Below are 27,316 nucleotides of genomic sequence, written 5' to 3'. Positions count from 1 at the left end.
TCTACACAGGGTCTCTCTGTGTAGCCATGGCTGTCCTGGAACTCAGAGGTCTGTCTGCCTCCTAAGTTCTGGGATCAAAGGTGTGTGCCACCACCGTCCTGCTAAATTGGATTTCTTGGTGTTACCACGTAAACTATGAATGCCTTGTTGTCTTCTTCTGTTTCTCACGCCTTATCTACAATCTACGAAAGGGTTACAACTAAGTGTTGGGGTCAACTGGCAAGGTCGGGAAATGAGGAAATAAATAAGAAAGCTTCATCTGTGTGTGAGATGCCCAAGCTAACAGGCAGGAGGAAGGTCTGGGAAAAACCACAAAGCACATTTCAGCTGGCTGCACACGGCTTCCTTCCTAGTGTACGGCTCTTTACATCTTTATATACAGCATATACATTCCTGCATCTATTGCAGCTACCTGAGTTGAGGGTAAGGAGGGCTTCTGAAATTCCAGGAAGGAGACCAGCCAGCCGGAGTGCGATGGGAGTGGGTGAGGGGGGCAGAAATGGTAAACAGAGGCAGGCAGTCCTTTGCTGTTACCACTTGGCTCCATCTGCTCACCACCCTGGAAGGATGGCCTCTCCGCTCCTGCTTTCTCATTTACCAAGAAAACCTCCGACTACTGCTTAATCCACCTGTGCCCATCGTGAATGCCTCCAGAAGTGCAAAGAACAAAGGCTGGGGTGTCGGGGACCCCAGGAGGACGAGCTTCCCATTCATGAGAAAAACTGCAAAGGATGATGCTTCCGTACGTCTGCTTCCGTACGTTTCTCTCCCTGCCGGACTCTCATCTGCTGGATTTTTTTTTTTTTTTTTTTTTTTTTTTTTGCTGACATATTTTCTCACCTCAGGGTAGGACCCTGTGCTTTTGCATGCTGGGTCATGCAACGTGGCTGCCACGTTATTGGGCACTGGATTTTGCTGTATCCCCTAAATGAACATTGACTTCATCCTTCCAGAGCTGCTTTCCTTCTGAGGCGTGTGAGCATCACTGGGGAAGTTAAGTAAGTCGCTGAAGACTAAGGCCCATGTCCTGTGCGCCATCAGCTCTCTCCTCTCCAAACGGTGACAAGATGATAAACAGTCTCAGGTCTGGAACAGCTTCAAGGTATGTGCAGCCCCCGTCCCCGCTTGGTGGCTGCTTCCATCGCCTCCTGCAGTACAAGCACAGGCCATGGCCAATCTATGCCCAGAGCTTGCTCTCTCCCTGAGTTCTGCTAGCCTGTTGGGTTGCTTTGTCCTCTCTGCTCTGACATGTTTCTCCTGGGCCACAGAGTCTGCAGTACCTGCCCCTCTCCATGCAGTAGAGGGCAGCTCACCTGTCCCTCGGGAGGATGACAGTCCTGCTATGCCCTGCTGTTGTGAGAGGGGGACTCCTCCTTGTGGTTTGAATCTGGAATGTCCTGCTGCAGGCACATCATCAGGTAAGACTGTTTGAGAGACTGTGGAACCTGCAGGAGGTGGCACCTGATTGGCAGGAGCTGGACAGTAGGGACTTTTGGAGGTGACAGCTCAGCTGGGGTTCTGCATGGTCTCTTTCTGATCTGTCAGTGAGCCGGCTCGGTGGTTAGAACCAGATTTAGTTAGATGTCAGCTAACAAGCGTCTGTGATTCCAGATGATCTGGTGGTCTCTTCTGCTCTCCGCCGGTGATAGGCATTCCGAAGTGGGGGATACAAATTCGGGCAAAACGCTAATTCATACAATTAAAAAAACAACAAAATAAAGCGAACATCTGCTGTTCCCTTGTTTATGCCGCCACCTGGTGGCAGATCTAGACTTCAGCGATGGACTCATTAGTTTTCCGTTTTAAAAAAGTATCCTCTCATTTATTAAATCATGAAGGCAGGTTCTCTTCCCTCCTCCTGTTCTAGTCCCTCCCCCTCCCCTCCTCTCCCCAAACCACTGCCCCTCCATTTCCCTTCAGAAAAGAGCAGGCCTCCCAGAATACCAACCAAACCCGGGATAACACGTTACATTAAGACTTGGCACATAGCCTCGCATCCAGGCTGGATAAGGCCAAGAGGAAAAGGCGTCCCAAGAGAAGGCAAAAGAATCAGGGACACCCCTAGTCACCACTGTCAGGAGTCCCTCAAGAACACCGAGCTGCACAACCGTAACATAGGTCAGACCCGTACAGTCTCCCTGGTTGTTGCTTTAGTCTGAGACCCTGTAAGCCCTGTTTAGTTGACTCTGTGAGCCAGGTTCCTGTGGTGTCCTTCACCTCTCTGGCTCCTACAATCCTTCCGCCTAGTCGATGGCTGTGGTCTCTGCATCTGCTCCTATCGGTTACTGGATGAAGCCTCTGTGATGACAAGTATGCTAGACTCCAGTCCACGAGTACAGGAGAGTGTCTGTCTTTATTTTTCAGTCGTGTTTGGTTCTATGCAGTGTGGCTCTCCCACAGCTCTGTGCCACCTTTACTCCAGCACATCTTGCACGCAGGACAAATCGTAGGTTGGAAGGTTTTGTGGCTGGGCTGGTGTCCCAATCCCTCCACTGGAAGCCTGGTCACAGGAGAGGGACAGTTCAGGCTGTGTCCCGCATTGCTGGGAGTCTTCACTAGGGTCTCCCTCATAGACCCCAGGGAGTTTCCATTGCATTCGGTCTCAATTCGCCCCTAATCACAGCTGTCTCTTCCAGTACTCTCCTATCCCTCCCCATCCCAACCTGCTCCTCCTGTTCCCATCCCCACCAATGAAATCTACTTCATTTCCCCTTCCCAGGGAGCTCCATGCGTTCCTAACTTGAGCCCTCCTAGTTTCTTAGCCTTTTTGGGTCCTGGATTGTAGCCTGGTTACCCTTTACTTTAGAAATAATATCCACTTATGAGTACATATCATGTTTGTCTTTCTGGGTTGCCTCACTCACGATGATTTTTCTTTTCTAGTTCCATCCATTTATCTACAAATTTCATGCTTTTCTTTTTAAAGACTTGTCTTAACCAAACATGATTGGGGGGAAAAAAGAAAGTGAAATTATTACTAATGCTATTCTGCTGTATTCGTAGATCAGAACCTAGCCCAATCATCAGAGAGGCTTCCTCCAGCAACTGATGGGAGACCACACCCAAACATTAGGCAGGCAGAGCTTAAGAGAACCCCACAGAAGAGGGGAGGAAGAGTTGTAGGAGCCAGTGAGGTCAACGTCACCATGAGAACAGGGCCCACAGAATCAACTAAGCGGCTCGTAGGGGCTCAGAGAGAGAGGGTCAAGCAAGGAGCCTGCGTGCGTCTGCGCACATGCTGTGCTTGTTTAGCTTGGGGTATCTGTGGGGTTCTAACAGCAGGGGAGGCATTGCCTCTCCTCATTCTTCTGCCTGTTCTTTTCCCTTTTCCTCCGACTGGGTTGTCTCGTCGAGCCTCCGTAGGAGGGCTTTGCTAGCCCGACTGCACCTGCCTATGCCATCCATGTCCGCTTGACCCCTGGGAACCCTGCTTCTCTGAAGGGAAATGGAGGCTGCAGTGGATCTGGGGAGGGGGTGCTGCAAGGGGGGAGGTATTATTACATGGAGGAATGCATTTTTTAAAGATACCTATGTTTATCCAGGGTCTCACTGTGTAGCCCTGGCTGGTCTCTGAGATCCTGGTTCCCAAGTTATTGGGTCAAAGGCATAGGCTACCACACCTGCTGCTGTCAGTGTCTTGGACCCACAAAGGGACTCCTTGTGCCAAGGCAATGTGGCCACGCCAACACCATCCCCAGAGAGCCAAGGCGGGAGGCACTGGGGTGCTGCCACGTGGAAGAATGATTTATTAGAACAGATTCCATGACAACTCATAGAAAACAACCATTTTCTGAAAGACATCCACAAGACCACCTGAGAACAATGTACAGACACCTTCAAGAAGCCAGGCAAGTAGGATACCAACGCCAGGTCGAAGGCTGGAGGGACGCAGGAACTAAATGTGGGGAGGGACACCGATTTGTGCATTTAAAAAAAAAATTGTGCAGTGATGATCAGGGGGCATAGACTCTGCAGAGAGACAGCCACTTATATGGGGAGCAGGCTGTGGGCAAAGTGAGGGACATGCAGGGGGAGCAGCCAACAGGCCGGGCTGGCGCCTCCTCGGACAAACGGCAGGCTCTACACACACGTAAACATCAGGTGGGCTGGGCAGAGGCACACAGGACCCGTGTATGACTATCAGCTAAGTGTAAACAGGGAGACCCACTGCGGCTACCTCGCCCCCGGCAGACAGGCTCTATTCAGGAGCAACACCACACACATCAGGCAGGCACAGAGCACACCCGTGCCAGCTTGGTCGATATGGGACGCTCCCCATCCCATTCCAGCCAGCGGGCTCTTTGGCTTACTGCCTCCAGAAGCATCAGCAAGGGCAGCCACACTCTGCTCACCTGGCAGGGCCCAGCCAAACAAATCCTGAGAAAGCATACCCAGTAGTGGGCCTGTCCCCGCCAGGCCCCTACAGAGGGTCAGGCCGCAGGAGCCTGCTGCAGTTACCACTTTGTGCCCACAGCCTCTAGGACGGCGGGGGACACGGTTTAGATCACAACGCCAGGAGCTTCCAAATCTCTCTTTCTGCCACTCCGGTAAAATACCACAACCAAAGGGGCCGCTGGCCCACCCAGCCACACCAGTGCCCCTGCAAGGAGGCCCAGTGTCTCTAGTTGGGATGAGTCCACTCAGGAGGACTTGCTGGGACAGTACCCAAACTCAGAGGGTTTGGCAGTTGTGTTGGCACCAAAGGCTTAGAGCCGTGGGGTTCCTTCCCCAAATACCTCCACGAGCCATTTATCTGTCTGCCCAGGCTGCTGAACTCCGCAGCCACAAAGCCGCCTCCTTCCTGAACAGTGAGTTCTAGGATGCGCCAAGCCCACCCAGCTTCTGTATTTGGCACTGACTGGCCCCTTTCTCTATGTGGCCTCAAGCCAGCACACAGGGATGAGACAGGGCCTCTCAGGCTGGAGCTGTACCCGTTAGGCCTGCACTGGGGCCAAGTACTCTTTTCTTTAAAGCTAGGGACAGAAACAACAGAGATGAGGAGGAGGTGAAGGGGGTGGCCCTTGGCAGTGGGCGCCCCAGGGCTAGGCTAGGAGGCCTGTGAAGATGTGGGTGGCCATGAGCTGGATGAAGTGGGTGGGTGCTGGCTGAGGAGGGGCCCGGGAGGCACCCACCATGGGGTTATGGCACATATGGGTTTCCACAGAGAACCACCTGCAGCCAGGCAGGGGGCCATGGGATGCACAGGCAGGCACAGGACACACGCATAAGAAGGCTGGCCTTGCCCGTCCCACAGGTTAAATCAGGAACCTCTCCGCATCAGGAAGAAAGGCAGGCTCTGGGAGGCCAGGGGGCCCGCAGTTGGCCCGTTGTGGGAAGCTCCTGAGGGGCAGGGCTGGCAGCAAGGTGTCCACCGAGGCAGGACAAGCTGAGCTCTGAGCTGCTGGCCGGGCTTTCCCAAGCCCTGGCTGAACAGACCCCGCAGGAGTCCTGTTTTCCAGAAGCAGGTCGAGGTTCATGCTAGGGTCCACAATGGCATTGATGACTGGAAGAGAGCAAAGAGTCAGGCGGCTGAGAATCTGGCTATGAGTCCTAAAGGCTGCCTTTGCCTGCCCTAGGTCTGGGCCACACCTACCTTCCAGCTGCTTCTGGACACGTCTTAGTTCCTTCAGGATGGAGCTGATTTCCTGGGAAGGACAGAGAGGAGGTGGGCTACAGGAAGGACACGCAGTGGCCTTACACCCTCCTGATGGACTTAGAGCAGGACTGAGGTAACGGTCCAGACCGGCTCAGCAAAGCCCACGGGCAGAGGAGCCAGCAGGAGGGCCCTCCCACCTCTCACCTTGTTGGATGTCTTCAGGATGGGCACTTCATTCTCAGCGTTGACCCTGGCCTCTAGGTCCTCCCATGCTCGGCCTGTGTTCTGGAAGAGGATCCTGGGAGGGGAGCAGGGAATAGGGCTGTGACAGAAGACATAGGATGGTGCCTTCCCAGACCCCTCTCTCACTGGAGAGAGGGAAACTGGAGCCCGGAGCAGGAGCACGGCTCACTACCCGATGCTTGAGGGAAGAACAGCTAGCTAGGGACGGGGGCTGGAGACAGGAAGGAGAGGGCCCCAACCTCAGCAGTGTAGGCATGCAGGGACCCATCAGGCTGCACACTCTGACACATGCTAGGCCCGGCACACGTCATCCTCTGGCACCGCACCCAGAGACTTACTTCATCTTCTCAGCAAGATGCTCTGTGTTTTCACGAATGGCATGTGACAGCTGGGACACTGGGTTTAGCATCAGATTGTCAAAGATCACCTGGAGGGATCTGGGTATTAATATTGATGCGGCCTTATCCCCTACCCCGCCCCCAGATAGCTGGCCTCCATCTCACAGCCCAGACACACTGTCCAAGGCATGCCCAAACCCGCAGCTACACAGCGTGGGACACCATGCCTCCTCACGGTTCCGAGGCCTCGTCTTATTGGTCTGGGCATCCTCACGGCTGTCGTTCATGTTCTGATCCAAGTTGTGAGAGTTCATGGAGCCAGGTGGCACCTTCTGGAAGTTGAGGCTGGCCTCTGGAATACGTTGTACCAGCTGCAGAGAATAGAGTCAGGCACCATTGGTTTGTCTGATGCAGAGGGACCTCCAGGCGGTGGACAGCCCTGGACTGGGATAAAACAAGCCCCAGACCCCATCTACTCAAGTGCCCTCCCAGCACCCACCCCCTTGGAAGTAGACAGCTAAGCTCGAGGACAAGTTCCCACACCACAAGCTCTTGGGGATGCTGTAGGGAGCCCAGGGGGCCTTATTATAGCCCTGAAATCAAGAAGCACAAGGTGAGGCCTCTACCCTGGTAGATGAACACCCTCCCTAGCAACGTGCACCTGAGAAGCCTGGCACTCACCTCTTCACGGGCTGAGATGGTTGAAGCAGGAGTGTTGGGCACATTCCCAAGAGATGGGCTGCGCGTGGGTCCTGGTGAGCCCAGGGAGTCCCCATCCCCTGCCACATCATGAATCTCCCTGGCCAGAATGGCCACATCCTTCACTAGTGTCTGGCTCAGCCTGTGACCAACAGGAAAAACCGAGCTCTGCTACAGGTCCTCTTGGGTGGTGGGGACCCAGAAGCCACCCATGCACACTGAATTAGGTGGAGCACCACTCTGCTGTCTGAGGCCTGGGGAAGGGTCCAACAAGAAGACAGGAATCCTCTGACTGTCTCCTCTCCCTGCACACTAGAGCTAGAGAGGGTGGCTCCTGAGCCCCCCCCCCAGCATGGATACAGCTCAGTCACAGCATGTGTGACATGTGTCCCACCTTGGCAAGCAGGGAAATGGAGGCAGGGAGGAATGGATGGAGACCACCATAGCTAGCACACAGGGCTTCTGACTCCAAGGGTCAGAGTTGGGTAAACCTTGCGGCTCTTCCAGTATGGCTGAGAGCTAAGTTCTGATCCACACCATGGGAAACACACATCTCTCTGCTGACAAGGGTCCTAGGTTTGTCCCAGGGAAGGTCCCTGGGCAGCGGAGACAGCAGCAGTTCCCTGAGCTTGCTACCTTGGGGCTCTGCTTGGCTCTACCCAAGCTCCTGAGTACATGGCTGGCCCCCTCTTTAGGGAGGTCCCTGAAGGGCCCACAGCCCATCTCTTGCCTTAAAGGTTCTTCAGGAGCAACACCAGGGTCCACACACTTGAACCCCCAGCGCCAGGCTCGGGGAACCCTATGGCTATCCTCACGGGCCTTCCTTAGACCGGCACTCTGACCAGAGACCTGGCCCCAGCTCTCATGGCCCCCCAACCGGGCTGCCCAGGATCCCCACTGGCCCCATGGTTCTGAAGTCAAGAGAACATAGAAGCAAGCCCCTCTGCCTCCAGGTGACACCCATCCACTTCCATCTACGATGCCGCTCGTGGGCCTGCCACAGCCACGCTGCACCGTCCCCGGTTGGGCCACGGTCCCTCTGCCTCTCACCCCAGGGAGGCCTCCTCTTCACTCCATCTCTCTCCCTGTCCCCTCTCCTGAGGGCCATCTGTTTCTGGTCACTTTCTCAGTGCCTCAAAAGTGCTCAAGGTCCACATAGGTCCTGGGGGTCCTCCACTTTTCCGGGCCTGGCCACAGCCTAACTAGACCCATCCCTGCACACCCCTCCCCAGAACACACCCAGACAATGACCATGCAAGTAAATGTATTTAGAATAAAAACTGGTCACACTAGCTACTTGAACTCAAACTTCTCCACCCTCCTAGACTGCATCCACCTACCCACCCATCTATGCAAATATCTACTGTGCCATCACCTACTGCCCAATCCATCCACCCATCTCTGCTTTTATCAACCCATTTATCACCCACTCGTCTATCGACCACCCACCAAACCATCTCCATGCCTACGCCAGGCCAGGTGCCCCGCCGAGCTCTCAGACAAGGGGAGTACGCTCTGGCCTGATCACTCACCTGGCGATCTCTGCGATTTCTGCTGTCTGTACAATGAAGCCATAGGGGTCAGTCTCTTCCTCATCATCATCTGTGTCCCGGAGGCCGGGGGCCTGGGAACGAACCCTGGTGGAGCTGCTGGCCCTTGGGGTCTGCGTGGCTGTTGAGGCATGGGAGCGTGTGTGTTTAGGGGAGCTGTGGTGGGACCCATACTCCTCCTCGGAGGTGGACGTGTAATCCGAACCCTGCTGCCGCCGCCGTGTGTCTTGGGTAAGTGGGTTGGTTTCAGAAGCAAGAACAGAACAAAGAACACTCAGTGCCTTGGTAGCCCCAGGGTCCCTCAGGGTGAGGGCCCTGTGCTGAAGGACAGGCTGCACCAGTTACCCCCAGCAGAAGCACTGCGGGCCCAGAGGGCATGCGGGGGGCCAGGGACTGGGCACCCCTGGACCAGTGCAGTATCCAGGGGCCTTTGCTAGGTGCGATGAAAGCTGCTCCTTGGGCACCAGGAAAAGGTGTTGGGCAAAAAATGAGGTAAGCCACACACAAGGACCAGCTATGGTACTTCATAGCTGGATCACACAAGTGGATGAGGTCAGGCCGCTGCCAGCCATTGCCAGGTTCCTACAGTCTCCATCAGACTCGTCCTCAGCTATGGCTGCTTGGGTTGGAGGAGCTTAGACTCCTTGGCTCTGATAACAAACACGCTCTGGAGGAAGGGTAGGTAGATGGGTGTGCATGCTAAGCAGTGTTGGCAGGTTGGGGACAGCAGAATCTGCCAAGTAAAGGTCTCCAGTCAAGCCGGCCACGGCGTCCCTACCCAGTGGACCCAGCAGGCAGAAGTCTACTGGGAAGAGTCAGCCAGGAACAGCAAGGCCGAGGGGTGGGGTTGCGGCACCTTGGCTCAAACCAATCCACTCAACCCACTGGGGCATGGCAGGCACAGCTCCCTTGATGGGGTGGGGCAGAGGCTACAAGGAATGGACACCAGCCACTCCAGGGATGGGGCCAGCTCCAGAATCCCGTCAGAGCCGTCTGTACACACAGCTTAGGGGATGTGGCAGAGGTCACTGTTCATGTGGACTGACACAGCCCTCTCAGGCCAGGGGCTCTCTGGCTATTCCCTGGGCTTCATAGCCATGAAGGGGACCGGGGAGCAGAGAACTTTGGGAGAGCCCTCCTCGGGTTCTCAGGTGGGCAGCTTGTACCCCACAGAGTCATCAGAACTGTTTGGGGTGATGGGAGGTACCCTGGGGAGGGTCTTCTGCTACACAGGAGCCATGGGCACACCCGGCTGGTACACATGTGTGTACAGCTCCACAACACGTTTACCCAGGGGCTCGGCTGCTGCTGGCCATCCTGCCCACCCACCATCCCAGGACCCGGCACTCACTGGAAGAGTATCTGGCACTGCCCGGGCGGGCCCTGCTGAAGGGCTGGCGGGGGCCCGTGTTGGCAGCAGTAGTGGCAGCCTTCCTGGCGGCAGCACGGGCCTCGGCTATCGTGGGCTTACGGCTGGTGCTGTAGAGTTCAGCACTGCGGCCAGAGAAGCCGGTGCGGGCTGGGGCCGCCTCAGAATCACTGGGCCCTGTGAAGGAGCCTGCCCGCTTCCGGGGCATAGCCAGGATGTCCAAGCGTGTCAGTTTCTTGGCCTGCTCAGGGGCGGGTCGGTTTGCTGGCTCAGGGTTGGCTGCGGCCCCTCGTTCGCCATCGACAGCCTCAGTGTCCGAGGCATCCCCCAAACGGGCCCGCCTGAGTCGGGAGGCCCTGGTGGGCCTTGGGGTGGACAGGCTGTTGGAGCGGGTCAGTGCCTGCTGCACCTTCTGAGCAGCGCTGGGACTGTGGCTTTGCTCCTCTCTGGCGGCTGGCGATGGCGGAGGAGCCACTGGTTTCCGGCGAGGCCCTGGTCGACTTGTCCCAGTGGTCTCAGGGCTCTCGTGGTTAGAGTTGGGCAGGTGGGCAAGGCCAGAGCCTCGCTCCTCTTCAGGCCAGTCCAGGGACCCTCGAGACCCATGGCCACGCCGCATAGCCAGGCGCCTTGATGGCTCTCCGTGGCCCAAGTCTGCAGGGCCTGGTGGGCGATGCTGTTTCTCTGACAGCCGGTCTCGGGCACTGCCCTGGGCAGTACCCCCTGGGTCTGGCGCTGCTGGTGGAGACAGCAGGCTCTCCTTCTGTGGGCCTGGAGTCTGGGGGGTTGTGGGGCTGGGTCCATTCTTGCCACTGAGCAAGCTGATGGTGCTGGCCGTATCCACATCTGATTCCCCAGACAGGGAGTCCTCTGGAGGCCTGGGAGGGCTGCCCGCCTCTTGCTCATCTGCAGACTTGGAGCGCAGTCTGGCCTCCAAGGCTGCCAGGGCCGTCTCAGTCTCCTTCAAGATCAGGTGGGTGTCCTGTGTGTGGAAGTCCATGCGTGAGGCCCGGGCTGCAGCCAAGTCTTGTAGTAGCGGGTGGCTAGAAATGTGGGGGAGCTTTCCAGGTGCCGGGGGGCCACTGGTTGGTTCCTTGGTGAAGCTCTCTTGCCGGGCAAAGGCCAAGGCCTCTTTGGGTGGGGCCGGGTCAGGCTCCGGCGACCGACCACTGCGCAGTTGGATCACCACCCTCCCATTGGCACTGACGTAGAGGCTATCCCGTGCTGAAGGGCTGGTCTGGACTACCCGTCCTGGGCCATCCACCTCTCCAGGAGCCACAAATGGTTTCTTGGGGAAGGTGGCCTCCCCATTCTGATCACCAATGAAGAAAGAGGTAGAGGCTGGCTCCCCAGGGGCCCTTGGCGAGCGCCGACCCCTGGCCCATGCTAGCTCCTCCTGTCGTTCTGCGCCTGGTTCTGGGCCTCGGCCGCCATCTGACCCGCTGGCATCACTGAGGCTATCAGGGTCCAGATCTTCCTGGCCTATAAGGTGACTAGCCTGCTCACTGCCCAGCTCTGGTGGCCCTGGGCCATTCCGCCTGGTAGCTTCAAGGCCTGCAGGGCTGTCAGCCCTATCACCGGGCAACTGTGGGAGCAGCCTTCGTGTGCGCACAGGCGGGGCTCCCTCAGGCTCTCCGGTTCTTCGCCCAGGACAGTCTTCTGCAAAGCACAAGGCCAATACAGTTAGAATGGCCACAGACCTGCAGGCCCTACATGCTCACAGGGCCCCAACCGTCTTCCAGGCACAGCCTGAAGCAAACTATGTCTAGGGTCAGGACCTGAGGCCATCTTGGTATGTCCCCCAATCCTTATAGCAACTCTTGGCTCACATACCTGCCAAGCCAGTGTCTGAGTAGCTGTCGGCCAGGCTAGCCCACCGGGAAACCCACTTCTGACCTCCAGGGGAGCCTGGGACCAAGAGGCTCTGCAGAGAGAAGGGTAAAAGAATATACCCACAGCCCGGGAGGCACAAGCTCAGAACAGAGACCAGGAGGGCCTTGTGGCCTTCCCTGGGCCTGTGGGACCCCAATGTCGCCACCAACTGAGTCAGCTTCATCAGTGTACGGTAACTCAGTCTTAGGCCTGTAGCTATGGCCCTTTTCTAGCGCGACTCTTCTTGGGGTGGCTGCCCAGGCTCATACCTGCTGCTCCTGGGGGGCCATGCCTGGTGCTCGGGAAGCAAACTCTTGCAGCAAAGCCATCCGCTGGGCCACACCCCCTTCACTGGATTCATCTTTGTCACCTCTGATGACTGGGCGGAAGGTAGCTGAGGACGCCCTAGAGAGGTCAGGGGATTCAAACACCCCAAAAACCTGCAAAAAAGGGGACAGTGCCAAGGGTCAGAGGTGCCTGGGTCTCCACCCCACCCAGATGTGACCCCAACTATTCAGCTGGGCATGCTGGGTGGGAAACAGGTCCCCTTATGCCAAGGTAAGAGACAGAGCCAGGGGCCTTCCCTCCCCCGAGTCCTCTTGTCCAGCTGGACTAGACAAACGACTGGGTAGCAGCAGGTTCTTAACATGACCGTCAGCCCTGGAGTGAGTCCCTTCCTGCCCCACGACCCCCATGAGGGTGGCCCCTGCCACACACCGCACCTGGTCTATCATCTTCCGAGCCTCTTCCACTTCTCTGTCTTGGGCCTCTGTCTCAATAGTGTAGGTGCCCGCATCGCTAAGGCTGTCATCCTCCTCCTGTCTACGCGCCTTGCTCAGCTGCGGGTCAGTGGGAGGTGGTGGAGTGGCCGAGGGGGTCACAGGGCTGGCCCCACGGGGTGTCAAGGGGGCAGGCAGTACTGGGGGTGTCTTCTCAGGGCCAGGTCTAGTAGCTGGGGAGCTGTCCCGCATACACTGGGCCATGAAGTCCTGGGCCAGGCGGGAACGCCGCCCCACACTGCCAAAGGGGCGCGTGGAGGCCCGGGGGATCGGAGAAGTGTTGCCCGGCCGCTCCTCAGTCTTCTCTCGCTTGAGCGAGCTGGCCCTCTGAGGGCCCGAGCTGCCGCCTGCTGCGCGGACCGTGACACCAGGACGCTCTCTGTCAGCGGTCCCAGTGCCTCGGCGCTTGTCAGCCTTGGGGTCTACAGGCGGGGCGTGTGTAAAGGACTGTGAACGTTTCTTGCGGGGCGTATCCTCATCAAAGAACTCGATGACAAAGGCCTGCTGGTTGTGCAGCAACTCTTGGGGGTCCCTTTTGATCTGCCTCTGCAGCCGCACCTGCTCCCCGCTGGCTTCCGATGGGGCTCCAGGCACAGCCTTGGCCAAGGGGTCCTCTGAATCGCTCTGGGTGCCATCCTCATGCTTGTGGCCTGGAAGAACCCAGCACTTAGGCTCGGTGACGTAGAAGACGTGAGACACTGCCCCCAAGACCAGCAGGTGGTTCATGGCCCGTTCACTGGAAGATGAAAATCAGCCAAACCTCCTGGACCATCACTGATACGGTGAGTGTGCAGGGGCAGACAGGCGTGGACCACACCCGCCAGCTTACCTTGTCCAGCCAGCCGTGGTGGCGCTCGCCTTTAATCCCAGGACTTGGGAGGCAGAGACAGGCGGCGGATCTCTGAGTCTGATACCAGCCTGGTCTACACAGAGAAACCCTGCCCCAAAAAAGGATGTGCCCAGGTGCCAGCAGGTCCTTACCCTTGAGAGTACGCGTGTGAACGGGAAGATCACTTTTGGTGCTGTGGCGGTCATCCCCTGGGCCACCCCGGCGCAGCAGGCTTGGGTCATTCTGCACCAGCCAGTCAGCCACCTTGGTCTCGGCTGAGACCATCTCCACAGGCGTGGCCTCCTTGCTGGGGGGCCGCCGCTGGCGTAAGGAGAACTTGGTGATGTGGTCTTTGATCTTCACCTTGCCTGGGCTGCAGTCATCAAACTCAATGGTGAAGGAGGCATGGCTCTGTACCACAGGGGCCGTCGTCCCGCCACTATTTGCCTCCTGGTCTTTCGTGGGCGCTTCCTGTGTTGGTGCCTCAGGGAGCCGTGGCGGCTGTGGGACTTCCTTTGTGGGAATCTCAAAGTAGCTGGGCTCGCGCCTGAAGGAGGAGTCTGCTGGCTCAGCAGGGGCACGGCCGCTGTCTAGTTCACCATCTTGCTGCGCCAGGTCCTTGGGACGCTCTGTGGGGAGGGGTCCCCAGGAGAAACCTTTCAAAAGCCGCCCTGCCAAGCTCCAACCCAGTCCCAGGCGAGTCACTGAGACTCACCTGCATAGGGCCCCTCCTGGGGCCGGTCTTCAGGCGGAGTGACACTATCGTCCTCTCCCCACCAAGAGGGCTGCCCGTACAAGGGTGTGCGGTAAGCTACTGCCTCTGTGCGGAAGAGTTCAGAACTCAGAGTTGCTATGAAGATCTGGAACAGGGCCAGTCTGTGGACCAGGCCCTAACGTCACCTCCTAGCTGGGACCTGCAGCTCAAGTCCCGGCTAGTGGCTGACCACTCTGGGTCTGTTCCCACATCTCTAAGAAGGAAGGAAGGCTTATCCTAGGATTCAGTCCTGGGACAAGGAGGCGACAGCCTCTGCCTGTGCATGGGGCAACAGGTCCATGAACAGGGATCTGCCGCTTTAAGGTCCTAGAAATGGCTCTGCCACAATGGACGGTCCTGGGGCTGAGGGTCAGTCTGTCGAGTTTATTTTACAAAATCACTATCTATTCCTTACACAAAGGATGGATTTCAATGTTGTCTGTCCTCTGCGGTATACCACCTGCACTGGCTTACTCCACCATCCACTCCTCTACCCTGACTGCTGGCCTAAGGACCTCATTCTTACCCAGTTCGTACGCAGCGCGCATCTGCCACTGAGTAGTGCTCTCTAAGCTGCTGGCTCCAAGCCTACCGGGTCTCCCAAAGTGCTGTGTCTGCTCCGCAGGAGCCCAGCTGGCTGCACCTGCTACAGCCTCAGGGACAGCTCGAGCCACTGTCACCAGCTGTGTATACTCACAGCCTGGACACCGACAGGTGCTCTGTGCAGGTCAGATGACTTCTGTCTTCCCAAAGACAAGCACAGGTCAGGCTCCAGAGGCAGATGGCTCACAGTTCAGGGCACATCTGCATCCCAGCCGCATGCCAGAGGCGTGAGACACCTCGTGTGGGTACATGGGCTGTCCCACAGGCACGGTAGCTGTCGGTCAAGGCTGGAGCGGCAAGGTGACCTTCCTGACACAGCTAGGACTTAAACCTTGGATCCTGAAAACACCTTCTTCCCTCTAGCATTTGTCCAGCCGCCACTGCATGCCCGGCAGGACTTACACCTCCTGTTACTATGCTATCTACCCCTGAGCCCGCCTGTTCCCACACACCACTGCTCATCTACCCACCCTAGCCCCAGTGTCAGGCCCAGAATCCCTTTAGGCAATTCAGATCAGCCCACCACTGTCCTGCTGCAGACCATAAGGGCAGCCAGATAACCAATCAAATGCTGGAGGCTCCCAGGACCTGAGAAAAGTGGGCGTGCCCAGGGCGGGGGGGGGGGGGTATGTGCAGATACAGAAGACAAGTCTGGGGCGATGCAGGCCTGGGCCCTGACTACTGAGCTACAGACTGGGAGTGTACGCGGGGGAAGGGTCACCTGTGGATCGGGATAAAACGGGACGATGGTACACAGAGGGGCAAGGGGAGACAGGAAATGCAAACAGGCCTTGGGGCGCTCTGTGTTTTTGCCTTTCCCCACCCATCCCGGCCCCCATGGCCTACCCGCTCCCTGTCTTCGGTCTCCTTTCTCTGGTCTGGGCTGCGAGGACTCACAGTACGGTGTGTGCTCAGGCAATACCTCACTCCTCTTGGGTGCAGAGGCCTTGACACTCACCTGCAGCTGACTGGTGTACTTCTCGTGCTGCGGACAAGCGCACAGGGTGAGGGTAGCGTGCCAGCCTTGGGAACATCCCAGGCAGCCCCGCCTCTCCTCCACAAAGAACAGAAAGAACCTAAGACCAGTCCACCTGGTGTGGTGGGTAGCTGAGGGGCCTAGGCCTGTGGAGAAGCCTGTGGTTCACAGAGCTAGGGAGGCAGCTGGAGTTAGTTTCTCTGGCAGGGAGAGAGCAAGCTAGGATTACAAGAGATCATCTTAGAGATCATCATCCCCCCCCCAGGCCCCACCTGAAGCAGGCCCTGGGAAGGTAAGCCACCCAGGGGCCCACTACAGGGCCCCTTACTTTACAGATTCTTCTGGAAAACTGGATAAAGACAGACCACTTACACGACTCACACAAGAGCTCAAAGCTCCATGATGACCCATACACCCGAGAAAACACTGGCCTGCCACAGCGCCTAGGAACCTGATGCCCTGGATGAGACTGACTGACGTGACCTTAGTAAAAGACAGCAACCCAGAGGACATACTGGTGGCCTCCATTTGCCCTGTTTCCTGTCGCCCCTCGGTGGCCTGACTAGGTCCTTCCTGTGTCCTCCCGTGGGTGGGTCCAGGGCCCAAGGAAGGAGTGTGGTCTGGCTTCCCACCCTGCTTGCCCACTCACTCTCCTCTGTTAGATGATCCCCATGCTCCACCTACATCCCCAGCTTAGCATGAGGAGCCACTTCCTGAGCCAGGCCCCTGCGCTCCATTCCCTACCTGACTTACGAGGTCCAAGGCCATGTCTTGTAGGGCTCAAGAAGTCCCATGTGTTCCAGTACTCCAGCCACTCAGCCTCTCCTTCACGGTGCTCCCCAGCTGTCCCTACCATCTGTTGCTATGTAAGCCCGAGGGTAATGACTACTTCTCACCTGCTGGACTGGGCTATCCAGCAGGACAGGCCAAGCAGCAGTGATTCATAGCACCTGCAGCCAGCAAAGGGTGGCTGAGCTTAGGAGCCTGGGGAATGTGTCTGGGGAATAGACCGGAACAGAGAATGCTGGCTATGGGGCCAACGTGGGGCTTCCCTAGTCCTTGGGCCTGCCTGACACTAACCTTGAGCGCCTCTTCAGGAACACGGTGCTGCACACGCTCTAGCACGTACATGTTGGAATGTAGCTAGACGTTAAGGAGAACAGAACAGGAGGAACAGGAAAGGCCTGCGGTTGGGGCATGGAAGCCAGCACTGTAGTCACAGGCAGTGAGGAGGTAGACTCAAATATTCCTGGAGGTGGGAAGAGGGCCGCTTCTCGGGGAGGACCAATCACCCCACCCCATACTCAAGAGCAGAGAATGCCCAGGCTTTAGAACTCAAAGTCAAACCAGGACTCTGGGTCCCAAAGAGTGCTGGCTTGTTCCTCAGCCCCTCTCGGAGCATGCAGGCAGAGGCTAGGGTGTCACAGAACCCCCCGCCCGCAGAGGAAGCCCGGCCTCAGGTGGCCTCTAAGCCTGGGAGCCTCAGCTGTGATTAGGAAGTCCCTTAATCTACTGTAACACAGCACACACAGCAACTGCAGCCTTGGTCCTGAGGGAGCAAAGCCAAGAAGGATATCATAGCCAAAGCGGATGACATCGTTGAGCTTCAGTGTGACGTACTTCTGGTCTGGGATGCGCACGTCATTCACAAACGTCTACGGGAAACAGGGGGAGAGGAGGCCTCAGGAGACCCCCCCCCCGCCTCCTGTGCCCCCAGACCTTTCACATAGCAGGCCCTGCAGGGCCCAAGTGGGAAGCCCTGAGTGGGCTGGGGCCAGATACCCCAGGGACCCTCCGAAGCGCCCCGGGTGGCAGGGGGAGGCCTGCCTGTCACACACAAGCCCCTGCAGGAAGGGCTGCCTTATCTGAAGGGGGACCAGGGAGGAGGGGGTTGAGGGTGATGCCAAGTCTTGGTCCCGGGTTCACGCCATGTAGGCAAGGCACGCTGCGGTGGCTGTGGGACACTGATCCGGTTTGCACAAACAGAACAGGTCAGGGTCTGTTTTCTTGTCAAAACAGTGTCCTGGGATGGACCTCGTCTAACAAATGTAGAATGGCATGTCTCCATAGGACACATGAAGCCCTAGGGAAGCCACCGCTGTCCGCCTACCCCATGTCCGGCTCCTCTCACCCCGCAGTCACATTCAGAGAATGAAAGAAAAGGGCATACTACACTGCCTTTCCCGGGGGGCTGGGCACATCTCACTGGTTTGGGGGACGCATTTCCTTTCGGTACTTCCCTAGCTCAACAGAGCTCTGGCTGGTGTGACCGAGGAACAGGGCCTCTGGACAGGTCCCTGTCGTGGAGGGAGCCAGAGGTGGGACCTCACAGCCCGGTATACTCACCCCATTGAGACTGCCCAGGTCCTTTACCCAGTGCTCGTCACGGTCCTGGTCGTAGTTGATGACGGCATGCTGCTTGTCCACGCTACGGGACTGGAGGGGAGCAGATAGTGGTGTCTATTATAATACCGCAAAGCCCCTGAGCCCCACCCCACCCCCAGTGTGCCGTCAAAGCCACCCAGCTGCCACAGCAAGCCACCAGGGCCACTCCATCCTCTGTGGCCACCCTGCTCTCCGTGCATGAGCATCCTGTTTCCAGTGGCACGGGCTCCTAGGTCAGTGTGGGAGGGCATGGGAACCCTCTGGTCATCCGAGACAGGCAGTTCCCTCCCAAGGACAGGCAGGGGAGGCCAGCCCAGTTCCACTTGGGCCAGAAGGAAAGGGGACACACAAAACCTCCAGTAGTGCTCACTTGTCACTGACTCCCCCATCCAGCTCCCACTGTCCCACCCCAGCAGGACCTGAGGCACTAATTGTAACACATGTGTGGTACTTTCGCTCCAAGTTGGCCTCACCTTTCCTGATCACAGAATCAATCAACTCAGGGAAGCCACTGAGCTTGGATGAAGCATATGATCCAGGCAGTGCCTCCCAAACAGCCTCCAGAGCACACTGCTGAGAGCCTCTGGGGCCAGACAGCCCACCGCTGACAGAGGGGACATTGGGTGTGAGTTTCTCAGCTCCTAAGGCAAGGCCCTGGCTCCTCCAGCTGCTCACTCAGGGCCTCTCAAGCTGACTCCCACTACAGCCCAGCCCCTCTTCTTCCCAAGTACCAACATCCTGCTCTGCCCCCAACAACAATAATTAATCCATTCAGGGTGAGCACCCCTTCAGGGCCAGGCACACGGCAGAGTCCAGGGAGAGGACAGACATGGGCTCTGGCCCAGCCCACCCCTACTGCTAGCCACCAGGGTGACACAATGGGGCAGGCGGTATCCACTCCTTCAGCAGAGCCCACATTTCCGCTAAGGACATACAAATTAAGATTCAACCTGCTCAGTGTCCCCAGGCCTGTTCCCAGTCTAGTTCACCTGCTCCCAAATTTACAGGTCTCTGACAGAGTGTGTCATCAACCTCGAGACAGCCAGCTTCATCTTGGGCTGATCCAAATTCCTGGTCTATAGCCGCATCCACAAATGCCGCCTCATTTCTCTGGCCCTGGATGGCACGGGTCAACGGCCAGGCCAGATACCATTTCACCTCCTCACCAAAAACCCTAGCCTGTACCTAGCCCTGTGCACAGGTCAGCAGCCCTCAGTCCCTACCAGACACAAAGGTTCTTGGGGAAGCCCACACTCCAGGCCAAAGTCTAGAAAGGGCGGAGATGTGGATATGGTCCAAGCTAGCCCCAAGCTCTGTGGACCTGAAGTGGATGGGATGTTAGCTTCAGGCTGACCCTTCCAGGCTGGAGAGAGTCTTGTCTGAAGCCTTACATACCCTGAACCTGAAGACCACCTCCTCCAGTCACCCTGGACCGCTCCAGGCACTCCAGCTCTTTTTACCCTTCAGGATCCTTGCAGGAACGCCCACCCAGCACGTCCCTGGCCATTCCTAGGGTGTTCTCTGCTGGCCTCTGTATTTTCAGCAGATTTCAGTTTACATCCAAAACATGGTCTCTCCCCATTTGGGCCTGGAAGTCCTTGCCATCATCCCGACCTGGCTAGGTCTTGAGTAACTTCCTGAGCCCCCGGGCTTGCACGGCCTCCAAGCACCGTCGGCCTCTTCACATCTCCCTTTGCCTGCCGGGCTCTTAGACATCTAGGCGCTAGCCACACCACTTCTGCACCTAGCCTGGGTTGCAGCCCTCATGACCATCCTCTCTCCCTGCATCCACCCTTCCCCTTCCCACAGTATTACTCTCACCCTGACCTAGTTCCAAAACCTCTATTTGACACAGGGTTCCCATGAGCCCCCCATGGTGGGGCTGGAAGCCCACCAGCTCCTAGGACTGTCCCTCCTGTCAAGTCCCTCTCAGAGACGGTAAGGAATGTAGGTGCCTCCTTGCCACCCCCAGTCAGAGATCTGCCATCACCCATGTCTAGGGCCAGCAGTCAAGTTCACATAGCCACACCCTCATGCTCAGAAGCCAGCCTAGTCGGGAGATGCAGCTGTGGACCAGCACTCAGGGCTGACCTCAGGCAGAGAGTGGGCAATCACAGGCATCAAAGTGGCCAGAAGAGCAGAGCACCAGGCACGTGCTAGGGGAGAGGTCAATGTGCTCCTTAAAACGTTAAAATGATAGGTTTCTAAAGTTCCTGCCCTCACCCTCCATGGAGAGGGCCCTGCCTGGCTGTGCTGACCCTAGCAGTGGCCACACCCAGATCTCTGGGCATGCCTTCCTGCCAGCTCATCTGCAGTATAGCCACAGCAGAACTATAGGTACCCACAGCGGCTGGCTGAACTTGCTATGTGCGCAGGGCCTGTGATGCTGCTCGGCTCTGGGATGTGCTTTCTGGGTTAGGGTGTCACACACAGCCAAGGACAGCCAAAGAAAGACTAGGTGGAGGCAGAAGCCAGTTCTCCATCAGCTAACTGCATATACGTGTACACATCACACATTATAAAAAAAAAAAAAAAAAAAAACCACCTGCAGACATCCCATGTACGTGCACGTGCATGCATGTGCTCACGTTTACATGATGCAGCATGTCATTCACGGGTGCCTGGCTCTGTGCCAGGCAGGCCTACCCTGGGAATAGCGTGCTGATCAAACAGCAGGCCCCGGAGAGCACCGACCGTTGATGGCACGTGGCTACTGTTGATGGCCCCAGAACACAGGATTCCTCTGGCCTCTCTGTCTGACTGGGCCCAAGCCACAGCCTCTCCTAACCAGCTGTGACCCTAGCTGCCCTCTGTCCTCCCACAGCTACCTTCTCCACAGTGGCCCTTCCGACTCCTTACACAGAGGTCGGTGTACACCGCCCTGCTGACACCACCCTCCCCTGATCACTGCTGGTGCTGGTGCTCACGTGTCCGGCCACTCCTAGGTCCCCCTTCCACAGCCAGCAGCATCTCCTCACATTTCTCCCCACGCAGGGACTGAAGCAGGGTGTGCTGCTGCTGCTGCTGCTGGCACTGAGAGGGAGTCAGACCGGTGGACACTGGAGGGGAGGGCCCACAGGGACAGGCGATGACAGGCCTAGGCCACTTGAAAGGTCCCAGAGCAGTGGTAGAGCAGCTCGGATGCTAGGTCAGAGAGGGTGCAAATGGCGTGAAAGCCCTCTGGCCACCAGGCAGCCAAGGGGGTGAAAGGAAGGCGTGGCCTGAACAAGGGTCAGCTGGGCAGGGGTGTGTCCTCCTGCAGGGGTGCTGGGGGGGGTTCAGCTTCTCGGCACTAATTCCAACCCTGCATGACCCCCCAAGCTTTGCCTCCTTCCATGAGCAATCACATCCCTCAGGGGTAAGGAGGGCAGACGTGCAGGGGCATCCAGACCAGGGGCTACCCACTCCACCACTGACAGGCCTAGAAACTAAGCACCTGACCCCAAACCTGCTCTGTGTACACTGACCCCTGAGTAGGAGTCCCGGTGGAGTGCTGAGGCCAGGTCCCCAGCACTCCAGGTCCACTCCAGCTCCTCCCAAAGCCCCCAAAGTTTTGCCTGTTGCATGCAGCCATCCTGGTGACCCTGGGGAAGATAGCAAGGCCACTGACTGCCAAGGCCACCAGGAAATGATCAGACAGCCAGGGCCGTGGGTACACGGCACAGCCCGCCGCTCCCATCTGTTCTATGGTCTTTAGGCTTTCAAATGGTTCGTGCTTTATGAAGCCAGTGTCCATAAACAAATAATGCTCCCCGTGTATTCTTGCATAGTCTCCACACTCTAACGCTATATAAACAAGACCACACAGCAGAGTAGAAACTTCATGGCCCACACAGCACTTGTAGGACACATCTAACTCGTCTTCCCCTGCGGAGTCATGAAGGAACAGAGGGCTGTGCCGGGAACCTAGGAGTATCCCAGCAGGCAGAGCATGGGTGTTTTGTTTTGTTAAGTTGAAGTTCACCAGACATCATCTGGGAAAATATCTGGACTCAGTCTAGCCTGCGCAGTGACAAAATACCTTAGACTGTGGAATCCATAAATGACAGAAGCTTACTGTTGATGGTACTGAGGGGTGGGTATCCGGTATCCCCAATCAAGGGGCCAAAGACAGCGCCTTCTGGCTGGGTCCCCACTTGGTGTAATAAATAGATGGGCAAGTTGCCTCAGGAGTCTTTTATAGGGACCCTGTCCTAACTGGTTTTTTGTTGACACAAGCTAAAGTAAAATGGAAAGGGGGAACCTCAACTAAGAAAATACTTCTATCAGCTTGCCTGCATACAAGTCTGGGGCATTTTACTGACTGCTAATTGATAGGGGTGACCCAGCCCACTGTGGAGAGCTCCACCCCTTGAACAGGTGGTCTGGAGTAGTAATGTGGACTGAGCAAGCCCTGAGGAGCAAGCCAGTAAGCAATGTCCCTCCACAGGCCATACTTCAGCCGGTTCCTGCCTCTGGGTCACTCCCTTTTGTGATAGAGTATAAACTGTGAAGTGAAATAAATCCTTTTCTCCCCAAGTTGCCTTTGGTCATGGTTTTTTATCACAACAACAGGAACCTAAGACAGACCTTAATCCCATGGATGAGAACCCTATGTCCCCACCTCTTAATACCACGCCACTAGGGACCAGATCCGAACCTCAAACACCCTAGTGTGTACAGTGTGGCCATACCGTACATGGGAACTTAAGTACAAGACCCATGTAGGTGTCAACACTCCTAGGGACACTAGGCAGCTGCTCTGTACCTGAGCAGACTGCTGCACAATTAATTAGCTTCAAGCTGAAGATCAGACAAGCAAAGTAGCTGAGCCAGTAGAGTTTACCCAGCTGAAATGGCAGTCTGTACCCACAGGCTCTCACCAAACCTCAGACTGCTGCCTCCCCTCAGCAGGGCTGGAGAATAATCCTGAGACCGACTACTGAAGACTCTGCTCCTATCTATTATATCTCTCTAGTGCTGGGATTAAAGACGTGAGCTCCGTTTCTCTTTTAGACTGACTCAATCTTGTGTAGCCCTGGGTGACCTTGAACTCAGAGAGACCCATCCGCCTTTGTCTCCTGAGTCCTGGGGATAAAGAAAGGTGTGTATCACCACTGCCTGATCTCTACAGCTGGTGGCTGACTTTGCTTTCTGAATCCTCAGGCAAGCTTTAATAAATCGTAACTAATATATTACCACAGCAGACCCCCTTAGCTGGAGACAAGTTCATCAAGACATTCAGTTCCCTCTCAGAGTCCCATGACAGGGCATGGAGCCCAGAGGCTTGAGGCTAGGATCGCATGCTCTCTGCTGAGATAGAAGCATTTCAGAGCTTCAGGGAGCCCATTGCACCCTCAAGCCAGGATGGACCTTAGAGGTCAACACTCCATCCTACCATTTGTTCCCAAGCCAGACGCACAAGCTCCAAGAAACCCAACTCAGCCCTGAAACCCAGGTGGCCCAGTCATATGACCACCAAGGGAGGCCAGCAGGGCACTTGAAAATGTGACCAGCACTATCCACCATCTCTGGACACATTTGCTAGACCTCTAGGACATACCTCAGGCTACCCCTATGGTGAAGCAATAACCCCACCTCCAGTATCTTCCAAGATGCTCCCTCAGCTCCATGTGCACAGGATGCCCTTCCCAGAGCCCAGGCACTAAGTACCTTCTTGTCAGAAACACGTCTGACATGAAGGAGCGAAAGTCCAGATCCATGAACATTCACCTACCCCGCCTCCCTCTCATGCCTTGGGCCAGGTAACGAGGGGTCGATCTCTTCCTGGGTGTGACGCCCTTGAACCACCTTCCCAAATGGAAGAAGCCCCCACTCACCTGCAACATGAGTTCGCATTCATCACGACCCACGAAGATGAGCTCCCGTGGGAGCCGGTGGCGGGTGCCACTGCTGCTCACCAGGAACCATGATGTGACGCTCATCTTGGCACCGAGGAGGCCCGCCTGGCCCTGCAGGAAAAGGGCCAACAGTGTGGCTCCCCAGCCTGGACTCTGGTCCCCTGGATATGCCCAAAGCCAGCAAAGACCTGCTCCTATAAAGGCCTCGGCCAAGGTCTCAGCATCTCCTTTGTCCTCCAGACCCTACATCCTTTCTCTCCCTAGACGACTCTGGCCATACTGCCCAAGTAGACAGACCCACTTGTCCAAGTGAACCTTGAGAAACAGCTCCCAGGTAGTACCCAGCATGGCCCACTGAGGTCTCCAGGATGTACTAGAGGGATCTGTCTCCCCACAGCAGGCCACTCTGCAAATCCTGGGGGCAAGAAAGAAGTCCTCGGAACGCAGGACTGGCTCCATCACTACAGGCCCCAGTACAGCATGAAATTCAAGCCTTATGCAAACATAGGAAAGTAGTTTCAAGAGCAGAGCATGAACCCAAGCATGGGCCTGGCAAGGGCACTGTGCTGGCATACTGGTCCAAGAGGGCAGCCCAGAGCTCCTGCATCCAAATGCATCACAACTAGCTTACCCTGGGAAGAACACGTAGAGTGGCTGGGGTGTGGCTCGGTGCACACACGAGCGCACGCACACCTCACGAGAAAAAAGCTGAAAGTCAGGAGACTGAGAAAGGCAGGGATAACTAAGATGAGTGGAAGACTCGTGGAGGGTAAGGCAGCAATGTGGGAGAGAGGGGCGTGTCCTAGGGGGCGGCAGAGGCGAGGGCAGGGCCACAGCATGCAAGAGCATGCTTAGACAAGAGGCAAAGGAGAGCAGAAAGTCTCTGGGGCCTGCACAGGGTCGGTCAGGTGGGAGGCATCACCCAGGCAGGAACAGCCACACAAGGCCCTCCCTCACACTTGAGAGGTCACACTAGTGATCCTAGGCCCCAGGCCCTGTCCTGCAATGTCCAGTAGCCATGCCTAGAGGCCTGAACACGGGGATGCTCACCCCGGCCTCAGTTCCTTCCCTTCGGGGTAACCAGCAGGCAAGAACTCGGGGCTCTGCCCATCTGTGAAGGCCCAAGGGATCAAGCGGCCGGAGAAGATGGAGAAACCCAGCTCTGGGAGAAGGTAGCCACCAGGAACACACCCCTCTGCCCCACTCTGCTCCCTTCCTTAGGGCCCAGCCTCTAGAGGGGTGGGGACTAAAGGGGTGAGGCTTCAAAGCCCTTCAAGCCCCTTGGACACAGAACCCATGGGGTCTCCATAGCCCTAACTCCCAGAAAGATCCAACCCTCCCAGCAAAGGAGTCAAGGCTGTCCAGGGAGCCCGCAGAGGGTCACTGAGCCTCGAGCCCCACCCAGCCCGTACGTCTCCCACTCTGACATCACCTGCTGCCATCTCACTGTGGACAGCATGCACAGGGACGCCCTCAAAGGAGGGAGAGGCTAAACCCTAGACCCTGGTCATGGGGTGACCACTGCCACCGCCGGTCCAACTTGGAAAGGCTTCGGAGCCTCGGCTTGCTGGAAGAGGGAGGACTGGGGCTGGGCTAGCCCGGCCATCGTTGCTAGGAGGGAGAATAATAAACACCCCAAACTTGTCCCCTCAGCTGCGCAAGCCAGAAGAGCCACCACCCGAAGGTGAAGGAGGAGGTGGCGATGCGGATGCTAAGGAGCATGAGGAGGCCGCAGAGCGGCAGAAGGGAACACACGGAACGAGGTGCCCTCCTGGCCGCCGCCAGGCCCAGCGGAGGCAGAGCAGGCAGGGAGACGGCGGCGGCTGGGGGAAAGGAGGAGAGGGAGAAGGGAGACGGAGGGAGGGAGGGAGGGACCGGGGAGGGGGGAGACCGGGCAGCCGGGAGGAGGCCGGGAGGCGGGCGCGCCAGGCCCAGAGGGGGAGGGAGCGGCGTTGTCTCCTGAATCAGCGGCGGCCGTGCCCGGGCGGGGACCCGGCGCCCAGGTCTACCCGCTCGGCAGGCCTCGTAGCCCTGCGCGTGGCCAGGCCCCGTCGCCGGTGCCAGGCGGCCCCTCCCGTGCGCGCACGGACCTGGGCAGCATCGGCGGCGGCGGGCGCTGACCGGGCCAGGTGTGCCGGGCGCCCTCGCCCTGCGCCCTGCCCGCCGCCGCCTTTGTGCAGCGCGCCCCGCTGCCGTGCAGCCCCGAGGCGCGCAGGTGCCGCGCGGGAGGCCCAGGCGCCGCCAGCCAGGGCGCAGGGCCGGCGCGGCCCCTGCTGCGTCCCTACCTGTGCTCCCGCCAGACCCGCGGCTCGCCCGCCCGGTCGCGGCCGGACCCGGCCCGGCCCTCCGCCCGCCCGGCCGAGCGCTGGGCGGGGCCGCCGCCTAGGACATGCCCGGCGCGGCCCGCACGCTGGCGGCAGCCCCGGCCGAGCCCACGGGCAGAGCGCCGGACCGCGGCCTCGCGCGGCGGGTCCCCTGACGTCTGCGGCGGCACGCTCCGCCCCGGCGCGCCCCGCCCCTGCCGCCCCGCCCCTCGTCGCCCCGCCCCCCGGAAACCAGGTTAGGGCGGGCCGGCGGCGGCAGGTGAGCCCGACTCTCCAGCGCCGCCCCAGAGGCTGAGCGCACCCTCGCTGGTTCCGTCCACCCGACCCGGCACAACCGACCGGGCCGCCAGGAACCTCTGTCCCTGGCCCGGCCCGGCTCGGGGCCGCGCGCCTCTCCGTTCTGTGCACCCGATCCCCCTCCCCTCGGTTTTCGGCTCCGCCAGGGCTGCGGGGCCGGGCGTACAGCTGCCCAGCGTCCTGGCCCAGGGCCGAATGGTTAACACTTAACCACATTCCAGAAGCCAGAGCTCCAGCCGCGCTCCCAGACCCAACCTTTGGCCTTTCAGCCCAGTCGAGGGGTGCAGGGCGAAGGAAGTAGGATGAGGCCTGCCTGTGCGCCCGGCTGGGTCTCTTCCTCCCGCGCCCTCGACGCTGCAGGGAAGGCCATGGACTCGGGACTGGCTGGTGGGCAAAGACGCCAACCTACCTGGAGGTCGCAGTGGGCTGGGCAGGGAGGGGCGGGAACTCCGAGGGCGCTCCCAGCTCCTCAGGTAAGTTCTCACTGGCCGCTAGCTGGTGCCAGGTGCAACCACGCAGGTGTCAGGTGTCCCTCCGCAGCCCAGGGGGAAGGGATTAGCGCGGGGCGGGGCAGCCTTGAAGAAGTGGTGGAGGGACTGTGGTCAGGGGTAACAGACAGGGCCTTGGCGGAAGTGGCTTGTAGAGCAGGACTCCAAGCCTGGGAATGTGCGCTTTATCCTGCAAGGTTGCAACCCAGTGCACCCCTCCCCGAAGTCCAGGCTTCACAGCCTGCAGATACAGTTGCCCAGCCCTGCCCTAGAGAAGGAAGCGGAAGGGCTCCTGCACAACTTTAGAGGAGAGGCAAGCCAGCCGGGAAGAGGCAGGTAGAAAAAACTCCGTGAGCAGGAGCCGGGTTGTTGGGCCC

At 58.0% G+C, this 27,316-nt stretch overlaps 1 protein-coding gene across 1 annotated transcript; it reads right to left on the bottom strand.

The window, feature by feature from the left end:
* Nucleotides 1-3,721: 3,721 nt before the first annotated feature.
* Nucleotides 3,722-26,320, bottom strand: Cep170b (centrosomal protein 170B). The gene is made up of 19 exons (XM_051196686.1): nucleotides 26,116-26,320; nucleotides 23,810-23,941; nucleotides 17,952-18,041; nucleotides 17,182-17,260; nucleotides 16,686-16,744; nucleotides 15,476-15,614; nucleotides 13,988-14,092; nucleotides 13,425-13,901; nucleotides 12,387-13,093; nucleotides 11,934-12,104; nucleotides 11,626-11,716; nucleotides 9,778-11,451; nucleotides 8,409-8,652; nucleotides 6,859-7,018; nucleotides 6,405-6,548; nucleotides 6,178-6,266; nucleotides 5,801-5,894; nucleotides 5,594-5,645; nucleotides 3,722-5,503 (listed from the first exon to the last, which is right to left on the bottom strand). The coding sequence occupies exons 2-19, from the start codon at nucleotides 23,912-23,914 to the stop codon at nucleotides 5,256-5,258; spliced, it is 4,728 nt and encodes a 1,575-aa protein (XP_051052643.1). The 5' UTR covers nucleotides 23,915-23,941; nucleotides 26,116-26,320; the 3' UTR covers nucleotides 3,722-5,255.
* Between the last annotated feature and the right edge of the window lie 996 nt (nucleotides 26,321-27,316).

The sequence above is a fragment of the Phodopus roborovskii genome, unplaced genomic scaffold, assembly GCF_943737965.1.
Source record: "Phodopus roborovskii unplaced genomic scaffold, PHOROB, whole genome shotgun sequence".
Classification (NCBI taxonomy): Eukaryota; Metazoa; Chordata; class Mammalia; order Rodentia; family Cricetidae; genus Phodopus; species Phodopus roborovskii.
The sequence above is the reverse complement of the archived record's forward strand: the minus strand, read 5'-3'. Positions and strand labels throughout refer to the sequence as shown.